General features: G+C 40.5%; 1 protein-coding gene and 1 pseudogene across 2 annotated transcripts in view; one reads left to right on the top strand and one right to left on the bottom strand.

The window, feature by feature from the left end:
• The window catches only part of LOC144666030 (uncharacterized), a 5,571-nt gene extending 2,192 nt beyond the window's left edge, over positions 1–3,379 (top strand). The window contains exons 1-2 of the mRNA XM_078527388.1: positions 1–1,052; positions 1,092–3,379. The exon at positions 1–1,052 is cut by the window's left edge and continues 2,192 nt beyond it. Coding sequence (XP_078383514.1) covers positions 1–1,052; positions 1,092–2,329 — 2,290 coding nt within the window. The 3' untranslated portion in view covers positions 2,330–3,379. The remainder of the gene's footprint in view (positions 1,053–1,091) is intronic.
• A 3,467-nt stretch (positions 3,380–6,846) lies between these two features.
• LOC144666124 (uncharacterized) lies at positions 6,847–15,553 on the bottom strand (annotated as a pseudogene). Its single transcript, XR_013573126.1, has 2 exons — positions 14,572–15,553; positions 6,847–11,570 (listed from the first exon to the last, which is right to left on the bottom strand). The product of XR_013573126.1 is annotated as an uncharacterized LOC144666124 (transcript).
• Positions 15,554–17,395: the final 1,842 nt, after the last annotated feature.

Genomic DNA, 17,395 nt, shown 5'->3' with positions numbered 1-17,395 from the left:
CCTCACTGCTGTTGATGATCATGGCATGACGCCATTACACTACTCGATTCTTAATATAAAATCAAATCAGCTCAATCAAAGAGTACTTCGGAATGATAGCCATCCAACTAGTCCTCTAACACTGGTTACAATAGACCGACGGGGTCATTTGACAAACTTTTTTAGAGAAGGCAATGAAATCAAGAATATAGACCGTTTGCATTGGTTAGACACATTTCTTAAGTTAATTTTTAGTGGTGCAGAAATCAATGCTGTTGATTCAACAGGAAGAACACCATTGCACATTGCTGCTTACAACGGTTTAGCTGATGCCGTTCACGTTCTCCTTTTGAGGAACGCGACCCTCGAAAGGAGCAACAAACGAGGGAAAACGCCACTGGAAGTAGCGGTTGAAAATGTACCCATCGTAACCAAACATTCCCCCCATTTTCTAGCAACACAAATAAACGATTTGTACATATCGTTACGTGATCATGAGATGGTTGTTTATCTTCTTCTGTCATATGGCGCCACATTCGAGAAATGTAAGCGATCAGGGAGTAGCTTGCTGCATAGTGGAATTATAAAACAAAACTCTCACGTAGTACAACTACTGCTGCTGAAGGGAGCCAGTTTAACATGCAAAGACAGCATTGGACGAACACCCCTTCTTGTTTACCTTCAGAATGGCGGAGACTGGATAGATGTGGTCCTCAAGCATTTTAATGTGTCAGCTACTATCAAATGTGGAAAGCCTTTCAATGTCTCAGTGTTTCATCTCTTAAGTTACCGACCACCGACTAAAGAAGACGATAATTTCTTCGAATACAGTATATGCGATCATTCAGACTGCAAACTTCATAATGGTCCCCTGGCTAAAGCCATTGAAAGTCACCCGTTAGAGCATAGTATCATTAATTCCTGTTTGGATGCCGAAGGATTTACACCTTTACACAGAGCTGCACAAGGAGCCAACGTAGTAGCAATTCGTTACCTGCTTGCAAATGGCGCAGATGATTCGATTTTAAGTCCGCATGGATATGACGCGTTATCGCTGGCTGTTCTTCACGCAGGTAGTATTTTGTGGCGATTATATGGCTTCAGTGACTCAGCGAAACATTTACTTGAGATAACGCAGTCTTCAAACGCAGCAATTGAACTTCTCCGCCATGCAATGAAGACCCGTAGATACCGAATCAGATGCGACTCTAGTAAATCTGAATTGACTTCATACCATTTAGCAGCCTCTCGTGGTATGGCGAACTTTACTGATGAATTATTAAAAGAAATGAAGTCTCACCATTTAAACGTGGATTGTCCCAATTCGGACGGAATAACACCGATGTACCTGGCAAAGCTTTTTGGACAGAAAGTGCAAGACACCATCATCTACAATCCTTGGGAACACGTTATTGACATAATTAAAATCCACGGGGGTAAGATGCGATACCCGAGCAAGGAAGCTGAATATTATTTAATCCACACCCGCATGTGTGGCTTTATTCCCGTCGATTTTTCGCTAGATTTTCGGCCGGATATTCGTCATTACGTAACATCGCTTCTGCTGTTGTATGAAAAAATGGAAAACAGTCCATTTTATTGTCATGCAGACGGACCATGGAATAGCCTCGCTTCAAGTGGATATACTTTGGACATCCTTTACAATTCGATTTGGTCTGAGGCTTTAGAGATGGATGGGCCTCCATTGAATCTTTTAATGTTTAAAGGCATGAAACGATGTATGCGGGAACTAGATAAATTTTATCGATACCGTTCAAGATTAATGTTGCAAAGATTGGCCTACCCAAACATTTTGAAGACGAGGAATTTGGAAAGCCTTAAAAAGGCACTGCTAAATTGGGTGCAACAAAGTGTACTCAATTTAATGCGGATGCGACACAAAGAAATTTTTGGAGCCTTTGCCTGTATAAAATCGCTAATTCGTACATTTCAACCACTTTTCAATGGAACAAAGTTGAAGATTCTTATTCGGCAGTATGAAGAAAATCCTTCTTTATCACTTTACTTATACCAGATTTGCAGTGACTTTCGGAGTACTTTCGGTGGTTTATTAAACCATTTTGGGAGACAAAAACTTTCTGCTTCTGAAAGCTCTTTTGTGTATCCCGATTTTATTGACGAGCGAATCTTCAAAATTGCCACAAGGAAAAGTTTGCAAGTGCTTTCTCCTAGTGAGCTTTTTCATTTAACAGTTGAGTGGCCATTGAAAATCTTTTTCAATCTTTTCTTTGGTGATTTTCGGCGATATGACTATCTGAAGACTCTTCTGGTAGGAATAGAGCAAGACACTTACGTACTTCTACACGAACAAACTGCGACGGGTTCTTGAGATTTCCAGCTGGAAATAAACAGACTTTTCACGTCAAAATGGACCGATGGAAGAAATGCTGAAACGTCCGTAGCCTCTTTATCCCGTGAATGTTTGGTACAACCATCGACTAAGCTTGTTTGTTTCAGGACTCCCCGGGGGGGAGGGAGGGGGTACTCCCCAATCTAAGCTATATGGTTTTTGAGCTGTTTAGGTCTGGAATAGGGTATGGATTTGGACAATTTTGGTCTGAAATGAGGTATGGTTGTGTACTCCGTTCACAAATGATATGCATGATATTTGAAAGAAACAGTTTTTATGTTAATGATTGGTATTATTCATCCCTTGAGAAGGATGATTAAAAACCTCGGTAATTTTAGGGGCTTGTCAAATATTTACGCAAACTGAAGCAGTAACTGGGTAAAATTTGGTCTGAAGTAAGGTGCCGATTTTGGGGTCAGGTCTGAATAGGGTTGAGAAAATGGTATATTTTGTTATGAAATTGAGCAAGAGCTTCAGGACGCGCGCCGCGCAGCTCCACCCAAATGCTCGGAGAGTACCCCCCTGGGTTTAAGTCCTTAAAGTCAAAATGAACATGTATCTAGTTGTAAGGCCTATTATGGTCATTAATAGCGATATCATGTCGGCGACGCGTATTACCCAGAAGTCCCTTAAGATATCTGACGCACTTATAGTTTTAAGTTGTTATTTTGAAGGTGTGAGGTGTAAACAAAGCCGTCTGTTTTTTTGTGATATTGAATTGCCCGAAGGTCAGGTTACGGTATTATTTACAACCAAACTTCCGTTGGCGACCATCCTCCTAAAACCATCGCACCTCGGGAAAAGTACATATAAGGGCCTTCATATACTACTTTTTTTTGTTGTCGACGACTACTGTATTTGTTGTGGAAAACTAAATGATCTTGACAACTGATTATGTCCGATGCAAGCATTTCACATATTGGAGTGTATGTTGTCGACAAGTAAGTCAGGCCAGCGAGAGCTTGAGAACTGACATTCACTACGCATGCACAAACCACAATACAGTTACAAGTTAGAAGGCAGCTAAAGCCAAACATTTCCACACACGGGAAAAACGGTCAAAAACCACCTAGTTTTCGACAAATATCAGTTGTCGACAACTAAGCAGTTCCTGCCTGGCTCTCGACAACTAAAAATGTAGCGTTAAATTGTCGATAACAAATAGTTGTCGACCACAAAATGTCTTGTCTGTGGAGGCCCTTGTACCTCTCAGTCACATTGATCACTTGATGAAACCAGCCCATCTCCCATTAGATGGATTTCTTTTGTTTTCAGCCTTCGGTGAGCGAACACCTGATTAAAACGAAGCCATAGATTAATTGTCGAGGCTTTAAAGTGTCTTCTAAACTGCCACAGAATTGCATGTTCATGAGGAACAAGATATGTTGCTGGCATGATGACCATTCAGTCCAGATTCTCAACTGTAATATAACAAAAAATGCAATTGTTTATATGGTGTAAAGCTAACATAATACTTAGTTTTTTTTTTATTACAGACAGATGTGCTTATAACTTGGACGGGGTGGGATTAATAACCAGAAATTTACGGTTGTGCATGATGTCGGCAAACTGCAATAGCTTACCGGTAAAACTGCTCGGAATGCAGAGCATTGTCGATTTTAAAAGGCTGTAAATATACATAAATTTTAGCTGATAACTTTAAATTTATATTTTTTTTACATAGATTATTTAGAAGTTAGCCTTTTTATCTTAGTCTTAAATACTTATTTTTTTACCTTAATTTTTAATGTTTATATATAAATTAAAATAGTTTAATTTTTCACGCGAGCGATTTTTTTTATTAAGCTTTGCAGCTCATATACACACTAATTGCACCTGCTCATTCTCTAACGAAAATCAAGAAGAACGACAAGGACAAAAAACAATACCGTAAGCCATGCTGTAGTTCAATTTTACCCTTGGTACAATCTGGTATTCTTCCTTGTTTTATGTTTATTATCATATATTACCATACACAAGAACAATAAAAAATACCAAATTTTGCTAAGGGTAAAATTGAACCAGAACACATGTATCAAATCAAGCTCCATTCAATTTAGTTGAAACACATGGACATACCTTTTTAGCGTCGATAAGTGTTTCCTTACAACCCATTTACCAAGCCCTCAGTGTTGACAACAGGCAAAATGCACTGTGTACCAGTTTTTAAATTAATTTGATCAATTTGAGCTTTGTATCTCAGGAAGGCGTGGTGGCCTAATGGTTGGTGCGCTGATCTCCGGATCGAGCCGGATTCGGGTTCAGGCCCTGGCCGGTGCACTGTGTTGTGTTCTTGGGCAAGACACTTTACTCTCAAAGTGCCTCTCTCCACCCAGGTGTATAAATGAGTACCAGTGAATTTAATGCTGGGGGGTAACCCTGTGATGGACTAACATCCCATCCAGGAGGAAGTACAAATACTCCTGGTCGCTTCATGTTACTAAAACCGGGACAGGCTCCGGTTTGATGGGCCACTAGGCTCAAACACAGTCTTAACCTACCATCTCAGGAAAGTTCCTGGGATACAACGCTCAAATTGATCAATATTTACCAGGAAAGATGAATGAGTATCAGTAGTTTGTATAGTGTGATCGTCCGGGTGAGAGAGGTTATGAAAAGAACTGTTGTTGGTGACTGACGTTTCGACAGCCTGGGCGGAAGTCATCTTCAGAGTCGATTGAATAGTTGTTGTCAGTCGACATAGGCGTACGGGCACCTTCGGACCTGGGAGGGCGGAGACCTTATTGCCCGAAAAATAATAAAGAGGAATATAAAATGGACAACAAGACGTGCATTGAAATAGTCGTGTATAAACCTCGCCTACTACTTGCTTAAAGGAAACGATAGGTCTTAAATTAGTTTCGTGGCGTTGACCGAAGGTGTCAATGCACTGAATCCTTTTTCTTCGGAAATATTCTATTCATTCGCTCTAGTTCAACAAAACTTAAAGTATTTTGGGGGAGCCAATTTATATTGCTTTTCCCCCACTTGAAAGCTATACAAAAGCGTGTAAAACATTCAGGGATGAATGGGTTAAAACATTTCGTTGAAAGTTTTGAGTTAGCCCTGAGAACTTAATATTTGAGTCAAAAAGATCCAAGCTCGATCCACCGCGCGCAAACGCTCAAGCTATGGAAAAGCTGATTGCGACTGAATCAAACTGAGGGGCCACGCTGAATTCGCGCGAAATCTCGAACATGATTATAGCAAATTGCAAGAGGAAACGAAAGCAAATGAATGAGAAATTTGGACTTTTGAACCACAAAGTTCGCTATATTTCCAATACTTTTTCTGTTGATGTAATTCATTTTGAACCTAATGTTGAGAATTGTCGGCTTATTTTCTTTTTTTTTTCTCCAGGCTTGTGCCCGAATTCTAAGCAATTTGCCCGAAAATTTCGGCACTGGGGGGCTTCGGCACTGGGCGCCTATGTCAGTCGATGATGTTGCAAGTATGGTCCGTTGAAGCTGATTGGTCACTTAATGTTATTCAGTGGCTGAAAAGTTTGTCAACAGTAATTAGTCAGTTTTGGTTCATATATTGTTAGTTAAGTTAAGTCGTTATGTTTGAGCTCCGTTTGTTACATATATCAGTAGTAATAGTAATAATCTCCTTTTCCTGTGTTAATCATTTTTTTTTTATTGAAAAGAATCAATTCGTTTTACAAACAACCGAAATCCTGAGACACTTGTTGGGGATATTTCAAAGTTGAAGTAAAATCACTCTATTCTAGCTTTTTTACAATAGTATAATGGAGACATACAAAAATAAAAAGGTATTGATACACTATTTTCGCTGTGAACAGTCTAAAGATCATCCCGCAAAGAGCCTTTTTGTCAAGTGAGAAACCACATGGTCACAAGTGGCTTATACAGAAGTATAATGGATGCATGCATTATTTGTATAGTTAGTAGGTACACACTTTGCTTTTTTATCATGAGCAGTTACCTTTCAGTGGTGCTCCAAACAAAAGAATGGTGGGGGGGGGGGGGGAGGGTACGTGTGAAGATAGGCCTTTTCTTGCTCAAAAGGGAGCATGAGCGAAACGTTTTAGACAGAAATGATGGATTAACGGCTCCTCCCCTGGATCCACCACTGCCATACATGTATATGTTTGGTGAGGAAATACATTCATCATCCGAACGCAAAAGCCTTGTTGAAATATGACGATAGTATTCAATGAAAAAGCTTGTCTTTGTCTTGCCACAGAGGTGGTTTTCTGAATATTAAACTCTCAAGATATCTAAACGAGTCAGACGGCTGTTTTGATGCCAGCCTTAACATAAGTTTTAGCAACTCTTCTGATGGTTTTAGAAGAACATTTTTAACACGATGTGAAAGAAACTCCGAGACAGCTAGCTGAAGGGCCTTTTGGTGGTAGGTCCAAGTCTGCTGTAAGCTTCGCAAATAAAATTCAAGCTGTACATATTTAACACCAACTGCTTGCCAATCACAGTTCAAGGCCGTCTCAAAATTGCGTAAGGCAGTGTCCATCTTCGCTAAAAAGCGTGGAAGTGTTCTACTGATATCAGATTTTACTTGATTCAAGTCTTCCAACACAATATCCAGAAGTTGTTTTTAAGTGATATACGTATAGTGAAGTCCCTTTTTCATTTCTGCATCAAAAAGAGCACGTGTTAACTCCAATAAATTGAGGATCCTCTCTGGCCCTTAGCTTGATCTTCGACTTTTGACGTTCGCTGTTGTTTCGAGAATTGTTACTGAATATTTCTGAATAACTTTTTATTGTATTTAAAAAAAGCTTTCTCACTTGCTTGAGTTCATTAACTAGGAAATTTGTAAAGCAGTTTCGAATTAAAAAGAACGAGGTTTTCATTGCCTGTTGTTTATCAAGGTGCAGCAGCACATAGTCAAGGTGAGGCAAACCATAATTTTCAGTTGGACAATCTTTCTTTAACGCGACACATTCATCTCTCTTATCTTGGTAATCACTGACGACTCTTTCAAAATCATCATATGCTTTAAGAAGGTCGTCGACAGCCCCAGTTGTATAATTTTGGCAATCACGACGTTTGTTGTCCTGCACGAGTGTCGTCATTTCTTCCTCAGTCAGATGAAGATATAACTTATTCGCAAACCTTTTGTAAAACATCTGGAAGAGAAAGTATTCCGATTCCAGTGGGGGATATTGGAGAGTTCCACCTTTCTTCTTGATCACCTCAACGACTTTACACCATGGACTGTCCAGCTCACAAGAGTCGCCACCAATGAACTTTGCCAAGTACATTGGAGTAATTCCATCTTTGTTTGGACAGTTAACATCTATGTCCCTGATTCTCTTTCCTGAAAGTAAATGCTCCACGAATTGCCACATTCCTCGACTAGCAGCGAGATGGTATAAATTTATATTCGAAAGGCTTCCATCACAGCCTATATTCATTGTGGTGTTCAGGTTTTGAAGAACGTGTCTCAAAATGGCAGAGGCTGACAATGAAGCAAGTTCCACTTCTAGGAATGTCAATACACTGGGTAAACCAGAATCAAGATTTAAGGAAAGTCTGTATTTGACAGCATGAAACACTGAAAGCCATAACGGCGAAAATCCGTCTGAAGTTTTAACAAGCGGGTTAGCTCCTAAAGAAAGGTATTTTTGAACGGCAATCACATTCGCCCCCTGAGCAGCTCTGTGTAGGGCATTATATCCTTCCGCGTCAAAACATTCATCAATAACTTTTGCTCCATTTGGATGAGCTAGAATGGCTAAGGTCAACGGTCCGTCTCCAGTTTTTATAGTTCCGACGTTTCCATTGCCGTATATTTCATCGTCATATCTATCAATGAAGTAGTCAAATATTGCATTTTCTGTTTGCAAATATTTCTGCCAGTTGTCACTCCCCAGTAAAAACTCGAAAAGGTAATGGAGGTAATGCAGCTTGTGATACGAGGCTAAGTGGAAGACTGAATTCTCAAAGGAATCCCCACACGTGATTTCCATTTCTACGTTATGTTTTACTAGGACTTTGGACATGTGTCGGCCTCCGGTGCGCAAATAAACTAGAAGAGGCGTCAATCCTGACACATCCCGACAGTTAACATCCAGACCCACTTGTAATGCCGTATTCATTGTATAGACGAGATCATACGTCACCCAATTTAACAAATCGGCGCAGTTTGTTGACCCTGAAAAAATAGTTACAAATGTTTTCACTAGAAAACTCGCGATATATCTTAGAACTACAGTAAGCTCATGTGGCACAATCAGGCGTTTTAGTATCGTATTGATAGTAAAATCGTAGGCAAAACCAAAAGGAGTTAATAATCGGACAAGTTGACGCATATGAAATTGCCTACTAATTCCCAAAAATATTTTCGAAGTTTTTGTTTCCTGTGTTGCTGTGTCCCAAACTGTTTTATTCTTCTTATCAATCATCGAGATAAACAAAGTATCGTCGACCGTCCTTGTTGTGGCAGAACATATCACAAGTTCAATCAATGCATCCAACCATGGATAATCATTATTTTTTATGCGCATACTTGCTTGTTGGGAGAAATCTTTCTCATGTTCTATCCAATCCTTTGGTTGCCTTGCATATAAATCTTGAAGGTACTCGGAACCAACAACATTTACATCTTTCACAACGTAGTGCAACGCTGTCATTCCTTCATCGTCAGTAGTGTAGTGATCACAGCCCAAGTCGAACAACGTGCGGAAAACGGTCTTGGCAAAACATGCCGCTGCACTGTGAAGGGGAGTCGACCCATTCAGACTTCCTGCATCGATGTCTGCCCCATTTTTAACCAGGAGGGACACAAGGGAGGGAACACCATGACAGGAGGCGATATGGAGAGGAGTTGAACCACTACAGTCACCTGCATCGACATTCGCTCCGTACTTGATAAGCAACTCAGCAACACTGTAATAGCCATACATGGCAGCAATGTGCAGAGCAGAAAACCCACACGGGCAATGGTTTTGAGCTACGCCATCCGACAAGGAGGGCTCAAAATGCGTTGGTGTCTGTCTAGTCGCACGGAACCGAAGCATTCGTCCCAGTTCTTAGCAGGGCTTCCAATGTGTTATAGTTATTTGTATGCACAGCTTCGTGAAGTGAGAGTCTACCAGCGGAGTTTGAGCAGTTAATAGCACTTTGGTTTTCGCTCAGCAGTGACTTGATCGCAGAAAGATGACCTCCCTTGACTGCCGCATGAAGAGCTGTTTCCCGTAAATAAAGGTGAAGATTGTCATATAAATATACTTTGGCTGCTTTCAATTTGCTGTCTAAATCGGAATGTTTTTCCTCTAAATCGGAACGCACAAAGGAAGGAATATCGTGGACACAAGTGTCTTTTATTCCCTCTCTCAGTAGATACTGCACAACATGGCTGTGGCCCCGAGCGGCGGCGTGATGTAGTGAGATGCTATCTAGAAGTCCACCGGCTTTCTTGAGAGTCTGGACGGTCTCAAGATATCCATTTGCTGCTGCTAACTGTACAGCAGTGTTGTTTACTCTAGTTGTTCTCAAGATATTCACGTTATGCCCAATAAGAAATTTTACAACATCGATGTTACCTTCCTGAGCAGCTGTGTGCAGAAGTGAGTACCCACAAAACTTCCTTTTACATTCACTGACGGTATCTTCGGAATTAGAAGAAATTTCAACATCTAGATGCTTAACGGTGTGGTTAAGACTAGCCCCTCCTTCAAACAATATTTTCAAGTTATTTAAATTTCCCGAAGTTGCCGCGACAAAAGATGGTGTGCGCCGGTCTTTATCTAAGCAGTCAAGTTCAGAGAAGTGATGGACCAAAAGCCTCGTTACCTCTGCATTTGAGTAGCCTGCACTGTGGTGAAGTGCAGTCGTTCGGGTCACAGGGTCAGTAGTGTTAATGTGGCTTGATGCAAGTGAAAGAAATTGTTGTACCATAGACTCATCCACGTCTCCTTCAACAACATGACTTGCCAGGTGAAAAGCCTCTTCGGGTTTAAGTGGTAAATTGTTTTTAACAGCGTTCTTAAGATAGTACCTTGCAAGACGGTAATGCCCTTTTTGTTTCTTGACGTAATATAGCTTTCCTTTGTTGGCCTCACTGGTGAGCCATTCAGACAGTGAACTGTGATAAATTCGAATAAGGCCGTCTCCTGATCCATGCCACAAGAACAAAGAGACCTGGTCAAGTTTCGGCATAAGTTCGTATTCTAGATCAAGAGTTGGGTTGTCAAGGCTGAGCAGTGAGTGCATTTCATGCAGAGTAAGGGGTGTGTACGCTGCAACTAAAACTTCAAAAATTTGTCGCAGAGATTGAAAAGATTCGGGTGTGCCATACTTTCGTTCAAAGTACAGTTTATAGGAACTGTCAACTGTCGTTGGAAAAGTCTCCCATGTGACACTTTCTGTTGATGCGAGCCACAAGTCCAGCACAACTTTAACATAAAGAAAGTTTCCTTGACTTTTTTCGGCTAGCCTCGAAACAATATTCTTGATAGGTGTGTCATTGTCTTTGATTGCAAGGGCTGTCTTAATCCTGTGTAAGATGGATTCTTTCAATGGAAAAACCTTTAAGGATATATATGTATCAATGTCTTCAAGGCTTCTTTGATCGTCGGATCGTAGATCTACTCGTTGTAACTCATTTAGGCTCAAAACGATGGAGCTCACATTACGTGAACTGACGATTAGTTTCAACCACATTGGAAAGAGACGATCTTTGCTTTTGAGCATGTTCAGGATCTCTGCTTTAGCATCTGCACATTCATCTAACGCATCAATGACAATGTACCATGGCTCAATGGGCTGCTGCTGAAGTTTTTTTAAAGGTTTAAGAATTCCCTGCTGGAAACACCACTCTGGATCTTGAGGACAATCCTTATTCAGTACTCTACGGACAAATGTATCAGTTAAAATAACTTGACGGTATTCATTGATTCTCCAGGCGATCATATTTGCAAGATTTCCGACAAAATTAGCACCACTTTTTGTCCATTTGTTGAAAAGCATACAGAAATGATATCCGAGAATTCTGTTATGGATAATTGGACTAGACGTTTTGGAACAAAGTAAATTGCTAAGAAAAGCAGACTTTCCTGATCCTGGATTACCAGTTATTAACACACCGCGTTTGTCAGTATGATCTAAGACACTTTCCATTTCACGGTACAGCCACTGACGTCCAATGAACTCTGCTCTCGATGAATTGATGAAATCACTGAAGTCGTGATATTTAAGCTCCGATGGACCACCATTCACTTGGATGAAACATTCTAGGGAGGGCGAAAAGACATTGTCAGTTTCTTTGAAATATATAAACAATAAACTCTATTTGGCACGAAAATATGCACTTTTAGTATAATTTCCAGAGGTGAATTCAATTCTGATTGGTCGAGAAGCTCGGACTATGGCGCCATATTCACCGCGCTAGGCGGTGAATATTGCATCTGAAGGTTTGGCTACTAAGCCATGCCACGTTTGCCATCCAGGCCAGTGGGTGGCGGCATTAAAACATTGGGAATTTTGAAAATTTACTACCAAGGCTTTTGGACCGAAAATATTTTCAAGAGATGGTTTTCAAGGCATTAGAATTGATCGTAAACATGGTGGTTTTGGACATCGCACGCGGCCATTAGAAAATCAGTCAGATAGACTGACAAAACATTAGTAGATACCGGTAATTGTCTGAATCACCAGATCAGAAAAAAGTTGATGAGAGCAGGACAAGAGTTTTCTTTAACTCTCATTGACTTTCATTGCCCCTGCCAGACAAACAAGATAACTGAACAAAAGAGTTGACCTCATCTGTCTTTCAAACAAGCAAAAGCTCTTGACAACTCTCATGAAAATTTGAGCAGGTTCAATTTTAATGACATCTGGTCATAGAGTGAGTGCTTACATTGATTCTCATAATTTTTGTTTGATTGGCATTAAAATTATATAAATACATACTGTACATCAATTTTTTACCTGCCTGTAGGTTTGGCACATACGGTAAGTGGAGAAAAGTTTGAACTGGGCTAGAGTCAACTGAAATCTTTCCTTCCCTCCACCCCCCATCCCCCCCCCCCCTTCCAGGTATTATATAAAGGACCAAAACGAGCTTGTCTTGTTGCTGACATAATAAGAAAAATTATTATCTAGTGACTGCTTTAAGGCAGTTTTTTATGCAGATAAATTAAAAAATATTTAAACCTTTTGCTTCTTCTTGACCGTCTGCGTAAAATTGCTTCTTTCTGCGTGGTTCTGTGTGAGTTGAAAGGTTTTAACTCGTCACACGAGCTAAATAGATAACCGAAAATCCCATGTCTCTACATTTTCTTCTCGCCGGAGCTAGTGGGTAATGCTCAAGTCACAACGATTAAAAAAGGTACACATATTTTCTTTTTCGTTGTGGTGGTTTTGTTCCGTTTTATTGTTTTAACTTGAGTGTAAATTATGATTTAATCGTGAATTAAACTGGAACACGTTGCGCGAGCACTCTTTTTTGTTTTCTTTTCTATTTTATTTTGCAGTATTTGATTACCTCTAAAAATAAAAACCTCAGCTATGTGTTGTAATACTGAGCCTGAGGCGAATAATTGTTAAATATTTGACCTCGGACATTATCTGCTCCGAGAAGCGAAGCTCAAGGAAAACTGTGATCTTTCTCGCACCGAAAACTAAGCGTGCAAACGTAACTCGCAAAGTTCGAAAAGTGGGGAAAATCACTTGAGGGATATCACCCCCCTTTTTGGCGCATCACGTGACAAGTTTAGGCCAATCGTGCGCGCGAAAAATAGTTGATTATGATATTGTACATTTTAACCTTCTTGGTTCCAAATGCTAAACAATAGTTAATGTTCGAGTTAGCATGATTCAAATTCTTTTTACTAAATGTCACACATTTCGTTTAATATTTGGTGGTGCACCATATCATTCGTGTTGTTAGAATGAATTGGAACTGTCAATGAAGATTCATACAGAAGACTACAACTTTGTACAGCTACATGTGAACAGATTCCTTACTTGAGTCACTTGAGGGTCTCAGGGAAATAAAACTCACTGCAATACACTGACCTTTTGTAATTAATTAATTAGTTGATTGCCCCAAAAGGCCTTGCCCGTGCTTCTATATATACTTCTCTCGTGTTCACAAAAAATCCCACGTGCTTACACAATTCAATGCACTCGGGGGCGTCTTTTATTTGTTATGGTGAAATAAAAATTGGGGTATTATTTCTTTCGGAAATTAAACTGAAGAAAAGGAGATTGACATGAAAAGGAAAGCTTTTTAAACATTTTTCGGGGCCAACAAAATGCAAAGTATAAACGATGAAGAGTCGAGTTGCTGGGTTGGTTTAATGTAACCATGGTAGAGAATAATACAATAGTTTAAGTGGGTCGAGCATTGGAAATACAAATGTTCTGGACTGTAAATACGGAAGTATCTATCCATGACAAAAGTGATTGATTGTGGATAGAAAGGCGGCAGATAGTTTGTAAAATCATAATTGAATAAGCATTGATGTCAGAGACTGATTGTACGCTGTTTAGGTCCACCCATGTTGTTCCCTGGTGCACTTAAATTTCACAACTTGATGTTCTTATTAGAGATATTTATTATCCCAATATTCTACTGAAAAACTAAAACCCAAATTGTAACGAAAATAATCTCTTGAATAGACAGGCTAGGGACCATTTATTATTTATGCCAGGGGGTGGGCTGGCAAGATTAATTATAGACAAAACCAAAACTTGTTGACCCCCTTCCGAACAAAAGAAAAACATAATGACCCCTCCCACCAAATAGGAACTAGCCTACTAACAACCAGTGTTTATTTTGTATCAAAATAGCCTGCGTAGCAGGCTCACATCCAAAAACAAACTAGTGACGAAAACACTAGTGAAGGAGAAAGTGACAGTGAGGAGGACATCGTTCTTGTGCACCACTGTAGCTCAGTGTCCTCGGAGGGTGAAAACAATACGGAGGAAACTCCCCTGGTGCTAGTTATATTCCGCCAAACATGATCTGGACACAACATTGAAACATCACTTTTACGAAATCAAGACTGTTTTTTGTATTGAAATTAATACTGTAATACACACGATCATAATTGAATAGAAGTGTTAATAAGAAAACAGATAGCCCACCTCTATGTCTACAACATTTGAAGGTGACCCCCCCTCAGAACGTCCTGGATTTTTCATGACCCCCCCCCCCCTCAATTCTTGCCAGCCCACCCCCTGGCATAAATAATGAATGTTCCCCTGGTAGTCTGTGATTTAACTTACCATCTCTGGCACTTGTGTCATCGTCCAGTATGACAAAGAAGCTAAAAAATAGGGACATCATCACCCACAAGACTAAAATTCCTTTACTCATTCCTTTAAGACTTGTAATCAGGTTTCTTTGCAAGCTGAGAAAGCTTTTCAGCACCACGTGGAAGTGCGATAAGTGCTCGTCCGTTTGCTCCAGAACCTCTAATCTCTTTGTCAAGAGCTGAACTAGCTGTTTCAATTGATCTACCTCTTTTTTGGTTCCTTCAACCTCTTCTTGGGTTCTTTCAGACTGATGTGTTAGGTTTGACATCTCTTTGTTTAACACTTCTTTGAAGTCGGCTAAGATTTGGGCCTCGAGACTGTGCAAGTCAGAAACGTTTTTAAGATTCACAATTTCTTTAAGTGCCTTCTGTGCGTCTGGATCTGGAGCTAGCTGAGGAGCCTTCAGCAAGTTTTCAATGGCGTCAAAAGCGTATGTCTTGTCAGCATTGGTTAACTCAAGCTTTGGTACATGCACCCACTTGTTGTTTCGCGCCTCACGGACTTCCTTGATCAAGGGCTGAGGAATGGTAAACTGTTTGCACCAGTACATCAGGTTCAAGATACCAGTGATGTCCAAGTCATCCGCACTCTTTATGTCAGCATGTCCTCCCAAATCAGGAAGGAAGAGCTTAGCTATTTCCCAGGGACCCAAAAGTGGATCCATCCATTTGGCAGGATCACTTTGCTTCCAGTTCGGTTTGTTTCGATGGTGATGAGCTTCTAGAATGTTAGCCCATGCGCACGTAGTCATGTCGTGATACTCGTTTGGTCTTCTTCTTGGGACATGGACACACGTGCAGGGTCCAGCAGTTCTCGCCGATACATTCCTATAAAAGGTCTCCATCTTTTGGGTAATGGACGGACGAAGGCCCTGACACAGCTCTGTTGTTAAGGCATGACCGAGTGCAAGCCAGTTTCTGTACACCGGTTTAGCCATTTGTCCGACTGTTCCTGATGTTGATGTTCCTGAGGTTGCCATTTTGTTAACTAACGAAAAAGATATAACATTGAATTAACAAGGGGATTAATGACTTTCACGTTACAGGTTAAATTCAATATATTTTCTCAATGGTCAATGGTGTAACGCAACACGCTGATGTTCAAGAGTCACGTCAGGTACATATCACAGATAACTTGATTATCGATATTTTACGTGCGCAATCCACGTGGGCCTACGTACATACAAGAAAATGCATGGACGGCTTGTGTCGAAAGTCGAAAGTGGTTCAATTTTTCACGTGAAAGCAAGCCTTTCATGCCCTTTCGCTATTTTATTACACGCGAGTGATCATGAGTCACAAAATCCCGGGCAAAATCCCTGTTGTAGTTAGGTTGTTTAACCACCACAACGTCAACGGCTACGAGCCCTTCGTTAAACAAAAGATCTAATGGGAAGTACAACAGCTCTGCACGTGCGTAAGAAATCTGCAGAAAAACAACGTGAAAATGGCCAAATTCTACGAGAACGAGAACCAGCAAGGCGACTTCAGCTGAAGATAGCTCCGATCTGCCGATAACGAAAGAAAGACGAAACTGATCTTGATATTCGCTATATTTTTAAGAAAAATGAAAATTTGCTTTTTAATCGATGTTGTCCTCAAAGTCGCCATCGTGGTTGCTTAAACTCCATAATTTTCGAGAGCCAACGGTGTGTGCATATTTACTACGTATCCCGTTCAGGAATTTTAAGATATCGAATATCGTGACCTCGTGTGTGGTTCAGTTTTATGTGACCGACGAAGAAAACATTGGTAAATATATCATTTGTTTACGTCTTCCCTGGGAAATATCCCATGGAATAAATTTCAACCAAATCTCGCTTCAAGACGTTTCGTTACTACCACCGCCAACAGTGTATCGATGTGAGTAAATTTAATACAATTCACTTTGATGAAAAATTGTCAATGTTCGACGTGTCAGACGTGAAAACATCACGCGACTAATACGAATTCTTTAATCTCCTAGATAGGTTTCTAAAAACCCCGAGGCACGCTTAATAAAGAAGTAAATTGAACTTAAGTTTTTTTAAAGGAACCACCGAAAGCTAGCACAATTTAAAGGCAGTCGTTTCAAAGAGGCTGCGCTTCTTCTTTCAGCCAAGTTTTACAGAGACGGCAAAGCAGCCGCTTAGGTTGCAAATCCACTGAAACCCGTTAAGTGTTGCTTTCTTTAGAATAAAAGCGAATTCAAGTAGGCCAAATTACGAATAATTTCCAATGGGTTCATCGCGAATTCTAACTACCTCGCTGTGGAGTGATCCCGGGCGAGAGATTGCGAGCGATTCTGTGGAAAATGATGCAGAGTTTTCGTGACATCTGAGCTGTCTCTGCAACTCGTACGTGCAAAAGGGGGTGTAAAATTACGCCACACTTTATATGTGTAGTTCTAGTCAGTTCTCAGAAAGAAGTAGTAGTGTTTTGAAAAACCTCAGCTTAATTCTGAAGACCTGCTCTTGCACTCATGAAGCTAATGAAGCTCATGAAGACTCACAAAATTGCGAACGTTTCGGTTTGAAGAATCTTCGCGGAAGTGAATCAAGTGTCCAGAATGGAAACTGGTCCCAGTTCACCGCTGGCAGGCTATGTAAAACGCAACCCGGGTGGGGTGGGAGTGGGGGTGGTGGTAAAATGTAGACTGATGGTAATATGCAGACTGCAGACCAGGAATAAAAATGCAGACCGAGGGTAAAGTAGCGAAATGTTAGTCGCTAACCCATTTTACCCCGCCGGTTACCTTTTAGCGTGAACAAGTGATAAACAAACATGATCAAATTTGGTATCAAGCGTTGCGTGAT

This window comes from Oculina patagonica, chromosome 1 (assembly GCF_052425735.1).
Source record: "Oculina patagonica isolate OP01 chromosome 1, crgOcupat, whole genome shotgun sequence".
Lineage (NCBI taxonomy): Eukaryota > Metazoa > Cnidaria > Anthozoa > Scleractinia > Oculinidae > Oculina > Oculina patagonica.
Note: the sequence above shows the minus strand (reverse complement) of the source record. Positions and strands in the feature narration are given on the sequence as shown.